The sequence below is a fragment of the Spea bombifrons genome, chromosome 4 (assembly GCF_027358695.1).
Source record: "Spea bombifrons isolate aSpeBom1 chromosome 4, aSpeBom1.2.pri, whole genome shotgun sequence".
In the NCBI taxonomy this organism is placed as follows: domain Eukaryota; kingdom Metazoa; phylum Chordata; class Amphibia; order Anura; family Pelobatidae; genus Spea; species Spea bombifrons.
The window spans coordinates 14812532-14826960 of record NC_071090.1 but is presented as its reverse complement, the minus strand read 5'-3'; the positions used below and the strand labels follow the sequence as shown (position 1 = coordinate 14826960).

The window sequence follows — 14429 nt, the reverse complement described above, 5'->3', positions numbered from 1 at the left end:
CTGATCCACTCACAAGCGGGCTGAACAAACGAGCTCGTCACGGGTATCGGTGGAAAATTCTTTAATATCTTCTAAAATCTCTAAAAAACAAACGGACTGGCAATAGTGCAATAAATCCGAAAACTAGATCTTAAGTAAGGGAAAGAATGCACTCACAGTTGAACGTGGCACTGCTAAACAAATAGAGTGCACAAGCGTTTCAGAATGGAATCGTCAGGATCAGCAAATATTCCGGTATGATTGTCCCCTGTATCTCTGCTTTCTCTCAACGCGTTTCGCCGATTGTACGTTGGCTTCCTCAGGAGAAAAAATCTAATAAAATAGCAGAAAGAATTAAGTGAATCCCGTGTGTGGTCGAAGGTCCGTTTATATCCGTGAGAATACTTCCGGGTACGTAGTCGCGTCGTAGTACGTAGAGGGCTGCGTATCAACGTCATCCGTTACGTGCCGCATTTCGTTCTCTTCAAGTGCGGCGATAATAATGGAATTAGAAAAAGTGCAAAGGAGGGCTACGAAATTAATAAGGGGATTGGGAGATTCTAGTTATGAAGACAGACTAAAAAAGTTAAAATTATATACGCTGGAAAAACAGCGTCTCAGAGGGGATATGATAACATTATATAAATTTATGCAGGGCCAATATAAAGAGCTCTTCAGTGACCTGTTCATTAACAGAAATATACAAAGAACAAGAGGTCACCCTCTGAGACTGGAAGAGCGCAGGTTTCATAGACGACAAAGGAAGGGATTCTTTACAGTGAGGACAATTAAGGTATGGAATTCACTTCCAAGGGAGGTGGTGTTATCCAGTACATTAGATACCTTCAAAAGGGGCCTCGATATTTTCTTAGAAAGGCATGACATACAGGGATATAAATAGAATAACATTAATATTTTAGAGCTTCTTGATCCAAGGAAAAATCCAATTGCCTCTTGGAGTCAAGTAGGATTTTTTCCCCTGATGGCAGAATTCGAAGTAGCTTAATTAGGGTTTTTTTGCTTTCTTTTGGATCAAGAATAGGTAAGGTAACCCCGCAGAGGCAATAAGTTAATTCCACCAAAACCATGACTTAGGTCTTTGTTTAACCTTATGAACTATGTAACTATATATATATATATATATATATATATATATATATATATATATATATATATATATATATATATATATATATATATATATATATGCAGCCCTGTGGAGCAGGACTGAATTTCCACAATATCACAATATTATAGATATTTAAAAAACAAATGTTCCCCAAGAGTAAGGTGCAGCAGCAGTAGTGGAGGTGCAGTAATGCACTGTGCCTGCGCAGTCAGGCACTGGCAGATGATAGGCACATGCAGCCTTGTGGAGCAGGACTGAATTTCTCCAATATTATATATTATACACATTATATTGTCACCAATGTTTACTGTCAATAAAGAATCAAAGATGATATAATTGAAAGATTATTAAAAACAATGAACTTACAGGTTTGGCTAGTAGCATAAACGGCCAACTGTGTTAATCAACAAAATTCTACTGCAGTCTGCTGCAGTCCCTGTGATACACTACAGTAGTCTGGTGTGTGTCTGGGTGTCGGTGTGGCAGAGCCTGTCTTGGTGTGTGTGTTTGAGTGCTGGTGTGGCAGAGCCTGTCCTGGTGTGTGTGTGTGTCTGGGTGTCGGTGTGGCAGATCCTGTCCTGCTGTGTGTGGGTGTTTGGGTGTCGGTGTGGCAGGGCCTGTCCTGGTGTGTATGTGTTTGGGTGTCGGTGTGGCAGAACCTGTCCTGCTGTGTATTTGGTCATCTGTTTCCTGGCACTTTACTTACTGTATGAATAAATTGAACTACCGTATTTGCTCGATTATAAGACGACCCTGATTATAAGACGACCCCCCAAAATCTGAATATTAACTTAGCAAAAAAAGAAAAAGCCTGAATATAAGACGACCCCAAAGGAAAAAAGTTTTACCAGTAAATGTTAATTCATGTAAACTATTTTTTTTAATAAAAGCTATGGTTGAGAAAAAGATTTTTTTTGTTTTTATTTCTTGTATTTTCCAACCTGTCCCCCAGTTACGCACATCTGCCCCCAGGCTTGCCACACCAAAATGGCACTGTGTCCCATGATATGCCTTTTAACCCTCTATATGCCACTGTGCCCCATGGTATGCCTTTTGACCCCCTATGCGCCACTCTGCCTCCAGAAATGCCTTATACCTCTATATCCCATTCTGGCATTTAGGGGGTTAAAATGCATATTATGGGGCAGAGTGGCATATAGGGAGGTATAAGGCATTTCAGGAGGCAGAGTGGCATTAAGGGAGTTAAAAGGCATTGTATAGAGCACTCTGCCTCCAGAAATGCCTTATACCCCTATATGCCACTCTGCCATTTAGGGGGTTAAAAGGCATATTATGGGGCAGAGTGGCATATAGGGAGGTATAAGGCATTTCAGGAGGCAGAGTGCTCTATTAAATGCCCCCTTAACGCCACTCCAGAAATGCCCTATGCCCCCATTTAACACACACACACACACCCTATACCCCCATTTAACTAACTAACACACACACACACACACACACACTCTCTCTCTCTCTCTCTCTGCAGAAAAAACTTGTACACCCTTGATCTAATGCTTGTTCCTTCTTGTTGTAAATGCTGATTGGCCAGATTGAAAAAAGTAAGGAAAAACTCCTGGATAATCAGCGTCTATTGGGAGGTACGTAATCTTTATTTCTGTAATGAGATGGTCATTTTTGTGAATTATGTTTTGATCTGTTTGTGGGTTTGTGCAATAGATCTCATCCACCTCTTTTCATCTTCCTGTGGGTTGAGGGGGGGCTGGGCTTTTCCTATTCTCTAATAGAATCTCTAATAGCCTATCGGTATCATATCAATTATTGGAGAGAAGCTCATGGTATCTGTGTATAGCACTTTTCCGTTTACCGTGTTTTCACAATTCAAATCTCAACTCATTGTTATACCTAGGAACTTCTGGGCTCTGGCTACCCGGAGCCTTCCCTTGCGGGAGGAGGCCAGGACTGCACACTGAAGTCGGTGGGTGTTCCCGCTGACGTTAATGGGAGTTCCCGCTGACGTTGGGGGCGTTCACGCTGATGTCAGCGGGAAACACTCTCATTTAAAGAAAATGGGCGGGGAGCAGGGTGTGTCAAGACCCTGCTCCCGAGACCCAGAGGAGCGGCGCTCACCTGGCACTCCGAGTCCCAGGTATGCTCATTGTTATGTACTGTTTTTCCTATGTTATGAAAATAATAAAATGTGTTTAAAAAAAACTTAAGTTTTAACCCCTTAAGGACCGGGCTCATTTTTCATTTTGTACCCTGTGGGACCGAGGCTGTTTTGACACTTTTGTGGTGCTTGTGTTCAGCTCTAATTTTCTCCTCACCCATAAGTTATATATTGTTTTTTTCAGGATAAGATGGGCTTTCTTCAGATACCATTATTTTGATCGTGTCATCTTATTTACTATAAAAAAATTAAAAAATATGGTGAAAAATTGAAAAAAACACATTTTATGACTTTTATTTGAAAAATCTTTTACTCACCTAAAAAAAGCAAGTAAAAAAACTAGCTAAATAGATTCTACTACTTGTCCTGAGTTTAGAGATACCCAATGTTTTGATGTTTTTTGTAAGTTATAGGGCAATAAGTACAAGCAGCGTTTTATGATTTCCAAATCTTTTTTAACAAATCTGGTCAGTCTGCCTCCATCTCCTCTTTGGAACATCTTTGAAGCCGGTTAACTCAATTTAACCCATTCAAACCATATATTTTTGAAAACTAGACACCCCAGGGTATTCCAAATGCTGTTATTTTAACCCTTTCCATGCATCAATTCTAGAACTACACTTTGTCAAACTTTGTAATAGTAATTTTTTTTTTTCCACACAAATTGTACTTTAGTTATAAATATACAGGTCCTGGTATATGTCACTGTCAAACACCACCCCAATGTGTGTTCAGGAACATCTCCTGAGTACAGCGATACCCCACATGCATGGGTTTGTCAGATTGTTTGGCTGGTAAAAGGCTACTTTTGGGGCATGCGTAATTCAGGTGGTCATTTGGTCATTCTGCCTCCATCTCCTCTTTGGAACATCTTTGAAGCCGGTTAACTCAATTTAACCCATTCAAACCATATATTTTTGAAAACTAGACACCCCAGGGTATTCCAAATGCTGTTATTTTAACCCTTTCCATGCACCAATTATAGAACTACACTTTGTCAAACTTTGTAATAGTAATTTTTTTTAATTTTTTTTCCACACAAATTGTACTTTAGTTATAGATATACAGGTTCTGGTATATGTCACTGTCTAACAACACCCCAATGTGTGTTCAGGAACATCTCCTGAGTGCAGTGATAACCGACATGCATGGGTTTGTCGGGTTGTTTCAGATTTAAAATGCCACATTTGGGAAGTGCGCTTTTTTTCTCCAGTTTGGTCAGTCTGTACCTATGCCCTATCTTTGAGCTAGGCCACTCCAATTTACCCCATCAGCCATTTTTTTTTTTTATATTAGACACCCCTTGGGTATTTGAAGTGCTTTTATTTTAACTCTTTGTTGAGATTTTTTAGAAATTTTAGTACTTGCTCCAAATAATAAACTTTATTTTTTAATGTTATTTATTTTTTTTAATACTTTTTTTATATTTTTTTTACACATTTTGCTGGTACTGGATGGTTCATCTAGTGACATCACTGCATAATTATTTTTAAATGTTAGCACATTTTTTTTATTTTTTATATTTTACTAATCACATAGTGATTAGAAAGCTGGGCTCCATTGACTTGCATGGTTGAATGCAGTACCTGTATTCAACCAGCAAGTGGAGCCAGTTCTCTAGAGGGTCTGGAGACCATCTAGCGAACTTTTCACCTTTATTGTTTTATTTCCCCGGCCGCCGCCATCTTGCGGATGGCGAAGATCACCGGCAGCTGCGGCTGTGACCGCTCTCCGGAGCGGTCACAGACTACCCAGAGGTAAGTGTTTGGTGTCGCTGGATGCCTCCTGATCGAGGCATTCCAGCGACACCATTTAAGTTTAGAAGGCGATCGTTGATCGCCTCCTAAACGCTTTTAAAACGGGCGTCCGCCGCCATACAATGTATGGCGGCTGTTGACGCCCCGGGGAGGGGCCAGACATGGCCCCCGATGCCGATCTCGGCCTTGCTGAAGGCCTCGACATCGAGGCATTGCAGCAAAGCCGTTTAAGCGAAGAAAGTGATCCTTGATCACTTTCTAAGCTTATTTAATTTTTTGACGGTTCAGGACCGTCAAAGGTCGTTTAGTGACCTTCTTGTCATGACGGTCCTGAACCGGCAAAGGTCACGAAGGGGTTAATGCCATACTAATTCACGTTAACCCCTCCCTCTGCCCAGAAAAAGCTATTATTGTTATTTACAGTGGATATAAAAAGTCTACTCACCCTTGTTAAAATACCAGTTTCTTGTGATGTTAAAGAATGAGACAAAGATAAATCACGTCAGAACTTTTTCCACCTTTTATGTGACGTATAACATGAACAATTCAATTGTAAAACAAACTGACATTTTTGAGGGGAAAAAAACAACAAAAACTCAAAATATGGTACAAAACAAGGTAGCAACGTGGCCCATCAGTAGTCCGTCGAAGGAATTCTAAGCAAACATTTGTTTTTAATATTAGTACTAGTAATGAAAGCTTTGTATGTATATATATATATATATATATTTAAAAGAGGGTCTTGCAAAGAAAAAAATATATATAAGTTGCGCTGGCACACTACACATGGAAAAGGGGAATCGTGGTAGAATGTGGGGGAAAGTATGAAAAATACGTGGCCGTGAAATAGTTAAACAACGTTGACTTAGATTTACTTCTATTCTGAAACTAAAATGGGTTTTAGCCGACCTCGTACAATATTGTTTTTCAAACTACATTTCAATAGAGGCCATGTTGGGGCGTGGCTTCGCCCCTAGCAGGGAGACGTGAAAGAAAAAGCTCTCGGATGTTGAGTGCTACAAGCGGCCATAGTCGGTTAGCTGAGGTGGTTTTTATAGAAAATGCTCACCACCTACTGAGCCTCGGTAGATGAAGAGAGAACCTGAATTCGGAGTTAAACTACTGCATTATATCGAGATCTAGAGACACGGTGCTGTAGGCGCCATTTTGGCACAGACACGACACAGAAGTAAGGCGAAGAATCCATCTACACCCGCAGCAGGCGTCGCGAGGTTTTAACGAAATTGCCGGACACATAACTGATATTGCGCACACTGTGAGTACATGGGACCCCTGACGCTCGTTTGATAATCGGGGGTTAAATTGCTAGGGTACCTGATCAAGGTCTTGCAGGGAGATCTTTTTAAAATTGTATTATTTACTAAGGTTTATTACTAACCTGGATAACATTTGGGATTGAAGAGATTGTTTAGTGTATTTGAATCTGAGCGGGAGAACTGGCTTTTTATTTAATTTATATTTTGCTGCGAGTTCACGCGTATGGCTCTTGTTAGTGATGGGAAGTTCGGATCATTAAAGTGAATCGGATCATTTCGACTCGTTCATTGAAATGATCCGATTCATGATCCGAATCTTCGGATCGTTCAGTGTGACTCAGAGGAGTTACTGTTTTCCTGTCCCTCCCTGCAGTCACACTAACGATGGGCCCCGCCCCTTTAGAGTAAATGAACCCTGTCTGCCTACTCTAGTAACCCCATTAACCATAACTGCCCCTAAATTAACCCTAAACACCCCATTAACCATAACTGCCCTAAACACCCCATTAACCATAACTGCCCCTAAATTAACACTAAAGACCCCATCAACCATACCAACTTACCAATAAGGTAATTTATCTGGAGTACATGCAATTCATTTAGGGACTGTTATGGTTAATGGGGTATCTCATGGTGCTCCAGAGTTTTGTCTTAAGCCTGTCCTGTACAGCGGGCAATTACGTTCAAGGGATCCATGTATAAAGTGGATATAGAGGCAAAAGGTGATAATTATTAACCTTATTTGAATGCGCCTACCCAGAATCCTTGTGGTTGTGGCAGCACCATGAGAGGGAACAACAAGCCTTCTGGCTTGTCTGGTGACAAATTAATCGTTCAGATCAAGGGAAGGTTTCTATAGGATGGGGGAGATAATGACATGTTTGAATGAGGATGGGAATACACCAGAGGACAAGGAGAGATTAAAGAAGTGGGTTAGGGTTGGGTAAGGACACTAGAGAGGGGTGGTAGGAGATGTGAAGGTGCAGGGTCGAGGGCACAGATGGTGAGGTGGGAAGATAACAGGACCTTGGAAACTTTGAATAGTGTAACTGGGCTGAAGCAGGTGAGGATGGAGGGAGGTTGAGTTACCATATGATTGACGCTATGGGGGAGGATGTTATCCCTGATACGGCACTCCTTATACCTCCCCCTGATACGGCACTCCTTATACCTCCCCCTGATACGCCACTCCTTATACCGATGTGCCACTGGTTCCCCTGATATGCCACTCTGCTCCCCCTGTGCTGCAGACTCCCTGGTGTCTAGTGGGGGCAGCCGGTGGACATCTGCGCTATGCGCATAGACAACACTCTGCTGCTGGCCGGCACTTTCACTGGCGCTTCAGTGACTGAGCACCGGAAGGTCATGTGACATCGGTGCTCCATCATAGAAGCCCGGGCGGAAGTGTAGGGTAGCAGCTGAGGTTTCCACTGGCTACCATAGAGAAGGGTCCAGGTCCCCTGCAGCGCTGCGGGGGATCCTCCTCTCTGGTAGCCAGTGAACATCAGTGATGCTGGCAGACAACCTCCACTGCTGTCCGGGACTTCGATCACGCCAGTGTTCCATCATAGAAGCCCCGGAGGAAGTGGATGGCAGTAGCGAAGTGTCAGGGACTGGATCCATACAGACGACTATAATGACCCAGAGCGCCCAATGGATGGTATTCAGGAGATATTGCGCAGTAGCAGAGTTTGACAGGGCCTGGTGCTGGGTAACCACACTCCCCCGAGTGATGAGTGCCTAGGGTTGTGCGGCCAAATACCAGCGCCCTGACATAGTGTCAGGAACAATAAGCGGGAAGGATAAGTCTATAGGGAAACGGAGCTCAATATGCAGGCAGCGAGGTACAGAAGGGTCAGGCAGAATCACAATCAGGACACGAGCCGAGGTATGGTACACGAGCAGGCAACGAGGTACAGAAGGGTCAGGCAGAATCGTCAAAGGAGAGCCAGGTAGGTAACCAGAAAAATCACGAGCCGTTTAGTAGATAAGGGTCAGGCAGGAGCGTGGTCAGAGGAAAGCCAGGTAGGTACACGTTAAATCGCTAGGAAGACACACTCAGGATGTAGCAGGTAAGCACAACAACGGTTTTAAACTTGCCGCTCGGGGGAAGCTCCGCCCCCGAGTGGGAAGCTACAGCGGCGAGTTCCCGCGAACAGTGTTCGGGGAACAATAAAGTTTAGACAGGGTGCGCGCCTAGCAGAAGCCTGCCGGACGGGGAAGCCAGCAGAAGACGTGCTGGATCCGATGCCCGCGGGTAGCGGGCGTCCAGGTAAGGTACCGTGTCGGGTCACCGGACCCCGGCGGGTACCGTGTCGGGTCGCCAGACCCTGACACATAGCAGGAGATGTTGTCCAGAATAAAAAAAAGTGATATCCTGCAGGCACCCTGGAGCAGGCATGAGACATGCACAGAGAAATGTGCAGGATGCTGCAGGCTGGGAGTAGGGAAGCTAAGTAGAGTAACAGCAGAAACATAGCAAGCAAGGGGGACAAAGCAAGACAAGACATACATGGTACAGGACACAACAGAGGACAGGGAACAAGGCAAGGAACACAGGGGATGGATCCATGAATGGATTACAGCAAAAGGGGGACTGTAGTGAGACGGGGAGACTGTATTGAGACAGGGGAACCTAGAGATAAGCAGCTCTGCAACCTGAATGGGGCCTGACACAGAGGTTGTGTGCGCGCGCATCGCACAGACATCCAACGGCTGCCAGAGAGGAGGATATAGGTAGGGAATCTGGATCTAAGTGTTATAGTCCGACCTCTATTTGAGGTCTGACTATAAAACGAGGGGTACTTTTCAGAGAATTTGATCGATTAGCTCAGGGCTTGACAAATTTGTTGTGAATCTAGGCGCCAGGTAAAAAAGTTAGGAGCCAGGATTTTTTTCAACTAACACTTGGTCAGGAGTGATCTGATCATCATCAGCCCACTTACTAAACTCACAGCGCTTGACCTGGAAGCACCCTGGACTTTCAGGTCAGTCCTGTTTTTTTTCTTCTTTCGATGCTGATGTTCCATTGGAGCACAGCATTGATTGATATTTAGTCCCCACAAGCTTGTGGGGACAAATGTTAACCCCTGCAATGCCACAAATGTGTCATACACAATTGTGGCATTGAAGGGGTTAACGCTGCACTGTCGCTCTCATGGAGCGATCAGGCAGCAGGGGGGTGTTGGGGCTGCTCTCCACACTCATGTGGAGACCAAAGAACCCTCTCCCCTGTCCCTGAAGCTGCCTCTGGCAGCTGGGACTCAATTGCTGGTCTATAGACCAGCCATTGCAGGGGGAGTCTCTTTGATGACTGCTGTAGGCTTCCATGCCTACAGGAATCATCAAAGGGCTTGTGGGGGCTCGTTTTTGCTGTTGCTGGTCTGCCTGGGCTTCCAGGCAGACCACCAGCAGCAGAGCCCCGTACAAAACGGGAATTAACCCCTAAATGCCGCGATCGCGGCACTGAAGGGGTTAACGCTGCACTGTCGCTCTCATGGAGCGATCAGGCAGCTGGGGGGTGTTGGGTCCGGTCCCCACACTTGTGTGGGGACCCAATCAACACACAACCACCTTCCCTGAAGCTGCCTGTGGCAGCTGAAAACACGATTGCTGGTTTTGCAGCAACCGCGTTTTCAGCCTACAGGCTCACTCTGTGGGAGTGATCTCGGGCTCGGGGGCGGGCTCTGAGTGGATGTGCTGTCTGCCCAGACTCCTGGGCAGACAGCAGCAACAGCGCCCCTGTGTGGTGACTCAGTCTCTTACATCCACAATTTTTTCTGGATGTAAGAGGCTGACAAAACCTAGGCGCCAGGACAAAATTCTCTGTCGCCATGGCGACCTGGCGCCTGGGATTTGTCGAGCCCTGGATTAGCTGTTGCAGCCCTAGCAATCTGCTGTTTTTTGGATTTTAATTGTGATTCTTGAAGCCTTCATATCTTCAAGATAAAACATCTTATTTTTTTTATTTTGCCAGATGAAACACAGTAGCCGTAGCCGATATTCAACCTGGGATGAACAGAGGGAGTACTTGGATCATAAAAAATACAGCAGAACCTGCAAACGAAGAAGAATCCATAGTAGTGAGCATGGAAACGACTACAAATGCAGCTTCAATAAGTTTAAATCAACAGATGAGTATGTACCAGTGTTTTTTGTTTTTTTGTATGTTTTGTTTTTTTTATTACATCCTACAGTGCCTTACCGCTTATTACGCAAAAGTACGTTCTGCATTTACATCCCTTCCAGATCTGATCTCTCCCCAACAATTGTTAGCCCAATCGGGGGTACTTCCGTGAATGTAATCTTCTGCTTTTTTTTTTTTTTTTTTTTACCAATTACATGCACGGAAATCTGTAGTAGACAAAAACAATGCTAAACAGCATTGACTTTACCTATATTTTTTTCCCTGTACCTCCCTGGAGAGGGACTGGAGATCACTATAGTATTACTGGAAAACACATACAACACAATTTTTTATCTCATTACCATTTATGCTACTGTTTTTATCCTTAAGGATTTTTTTAAAGTGTATTTTAACTCAGATTGAAGGTTGGTAGGGAATTTAGGTAATTTATTACATTTGTAAACTGGATTTACTTAGCATGAGTGAGTTGGGAGTTGTAAGTAAGTAATGACATGGAGGTTTTTATTATTATTAAGATTTGGTAGGTAGTTTATTACATAAGTGGTTGCCCAAGCAAGACTACTTGAAGAAGACTACTAATTTCAAATCAAATTTACTTATTATACAAACCCATCCTTGCCTAACAAAACACATTACATGAATAAGTCTCTGATAAAAATTCCAAGCTTGAAATATGTATATTCCAGTTAGGGCTGCAACAACTAATCGATAATAATCGACAATGAAAATTAGTTCATTAGTCGAATCGATTTTTATCGATTGTAAGATGAGAGTTCTTTCAGAGCAAACGCTCTAAAAATACCCCTCGCAGTCCCTCCCTGCAGTCACTCTGACGAGTGGCCATGCCTCTTTTTTCTCCCAGTCCCTCCCTGCAGTCACACCGACGATTGGCCCCGCCAATTTCCTTATAGCATCCACATGGATCAGACACTCATCTGAGTATAAAACTACTGCTGAAAGTTAGGGGAGGTGGGGGTTAATTTAGGGGCAGTTATGGTTAATGGGGTGTTTAGGATTAATTTAGAGGCAGGTATGGTTGATGGGGTCTTTAGGGTTAATTTAGGGGCAGCTGTGGTTGATGCAGTCTTTAGGGTTAATTTGGGGCAGCTGTGGTTGATGGGGTCTTTAGGGTTAATTTAGGGGCAGCTGTGGCTGATGAGGTGTTTAGGGTTAATTTAGGGTCAGTTGTGGTTCATGGGGTCTTTAGGGTTAATTTAATGCTGAGGACGGAAATTAATAAGGTTAACTTAGGGTGCAGTTAGAGGTAAAGGGGGGGGGCAAACTAAGGGAATCTAAATCCTGGGGGCAGTGAAGATTAATCCTGTATTTTTTTTTATAAAAGTATTGTCAGTGTACTGTGAACAAGTCTGTGAATCTATGAGGGCACTATGGGATATCTGAGGGGTATAAGGCATATGTAGGGAGGGCAGTGTGGCATGCCTGGGAGGCAGTGTGGCATATCAGGGGAGGATGGAGTGGCATGTCTGGGAGGCAGTGTGGCATATCAGGGGAGGATGGAGTGGCATGTCTGGGAGGCAGTGTGGCATATCAGGGGAGGATGGAGTGGCATGTCTGGGAGGCAGTGTGGCATATCTGGGGAGGATGGAGTGGCATGTCTGGGAGGCAGTGTGGCATATCTGGGGAAGATGGAGTGGCGTGTCTGGGAGGCAGTGTGGCATATCTGGGGAAGAAGGAGTGGGAAATGCCTTATGTCAGTAAAGTAGTTCAGATCCTGGAATAAGTTGGTACCAAAACATACTCTTAACTAGACTTGTGCATTCGTCTTCGGGCGAACGTGAAAACGAGCACGAAGAGTGCGTTTTCGTGTTCGTTTCTGAAGACACGAAGAAGAGGAGAGCGGCGGAAAAACTTAAACGTCTTCGTCTACTAATCTCCCTGGTCCCTTCCCCATCTAGCCTACCTTATCTTCGCGGCATCGGCATGGTTGATGCCAGAGGAAGACCCTGCAGGTGACCAATAGGCTCACTCGCACGGCCTTTTTAACTCCTGACAGCGAACCTACGGATTTCCCCTGTGATGCTGCGTTAAATAACGGGAGCAGAAATCCGTAGGTTAAAGGGCCGTGCACGCGACCAATAGGCTCACTCGCACGGCCCCTTACCACTGGTTGCAGAAATAGATTGATAAAGCAACCTGGGACCCTGCTGCAACAGTTAAATGTCCGCACTCGCGGTCATTAATTCTGTCGAACTTGCAAACTTTTTTTTTCTATTTATTTAGGGGGTTGTTTTTATTAAACTGTTAGACGGAAGGATCATGGGAATATATTTTATTTGAATAATTAATAAATGCAAATGAGCACACTGACGGCTGTGGCTAATATATCTTTGGGCAGAATGCTGCCATGTATTGGTAAGATACATTGAGTAGCATAATACCTTTGGATTTCAAGCAAATGGAACAATCCACAGTTATTATGCTACTCAATGTATCTTACCAATAGATGGCAGCATTCTGCCCGAAGATATATTAGCCATATGGTAGTGTCCTCATTTGCATTTATTAATTATTCAAATAAAATATATTCCCATGAGTTCCTCCCCACAAATTATATATTTTTTTTTTTCCAGGACAAGTAGGACTTTTTTTTTGAAAAATGCTGGGAATTGAGCACCTGAGCACATGCCAGTATTTCAGAAGGTTTCTTTCTCAGAGTATGTGCAAGAACAAAAACAACTTGATTTGTAATCAGTAACACATTGAGTAGAGCAATACTCTATATGTATGTATATGTCATGATTTCTGGAAATTGAGGCTCAAATTAGGTTTCAACCCTATAAATCAAAATAACCGTCATAAACTGTGTTCTCTGAAAGCACATTGCCTGAGGATGTCACACTCCACATACGCAGAACGTTGATCTACTTTTTTTTCTTGCACACATATAATGGTTTTCACTGTGGTTCCTTCCTTCGGTTTAGGGGCAGTTTTTCATGTTTTTGAATTCTCTTCTTCCCTAAGGTTGGGGACATTTTTTGTTATTGTGTCTCAATTTAGTGATTACATCTAGAGTTGGGTTAGGTGTTAGTGCTGGGGTCCTGTTAGTGAAAAGTGAATTGGACGTGGTTAAATGTTAGGGTAGGTTAAAGTTACTGTGTAGTGTTGGCGACAGGGGTGATTAAATTAGATGATTGGCTACTGATCGTCACCTAAAGGCTTGTTAATTAGTAATCACATTGCATTTTAGTAAGTGCCAAACATGCCCATTGAGAGGTGTTCCTGTTGTGAGATACAGGAAGGACTATAGAGCTGCAACAACTAATCGATAAAAATCTATAATGAAAATCATTGTCAACGTTGCTGCCTGGCACTTCCGCCGGGGGTTCTATGATGGAGCGCTGGCGTGACATGACCTTCCAGTGCTCTGTCATAGATGCCCCAGCGGAAGGCCGGGCAGAAGTAGAGGTTGAGGCATCGCTCAGATGTCCAGATAATCGCCTAAATATGAGGAACCTTTTGAATAATGAAAAGAGGTTTTCCTTTTAACAACTTTATGGAGAATTTACCATCTGAATCTCCCACAAGGACTTGTATATCAGTAATTGTAAGGGTTTCTTTTGTGTTCACATTTTATTTTATGGACTATTATTTTGCTGATTTGTAACCATTATTTTCTGTATCCCATGCATTCCTGTATTTTTGTGCCTAGCACTATGGAACCCTTTTATTATTATTATTTTTTTAGATTACATATTTAATATTAGGGATGCACCAAAATGAAAATTCAGGATTCACTTGGCTAAAAATGACCCTCCCCCCCTTTATTACTAGTAAGTAATAAACCAAAATTGGGCAAAAAATTCAATAATAATAATATATATAAAATTAGCAGCAATCACATTCATATCATGCCCCGGCATACCCAGATTCCAGCATGTACTGGCTGACTTGGCATGATAGGAGTGTGATTACTGTTAACAATCATATATTTATTAATATTGTGGGTTTTTTAATTTATTTACCGTATTTGCTCGATTATAAGACGAGGTTT

The 14429-nt window shown here is 43.2% G+C and overlaps 1 protein-coding gene across 1 annotated transcript in view; it reads left to right on the top strand.

Moving 5' to 3' along the window:
* The first annotated feature begins 5946 nt into the window (after nucleotides 1–5946).
* The window catches only part of LOC128492717 (dual specificity protein kinase CLK4-like), a 46750-nt gene continuing 38267 nt past the window's right edge, over nucleotides 5947–14429 (top strand). The window contains exons 1-2 of the mRNA XM_053465383.1: nucleotides 5947–6269; nucleotides 10247–10407. Coding sequence (XP_053321358.1) covers nucleotides 10247–10407 — 161 coding nt within the window. The 5' untranslated portion in view covers nucleotides 5947–6269. The remainder of the gene's footprint in view (nucleotides 6270–10246; nucleotides 10408–14429) is intronic.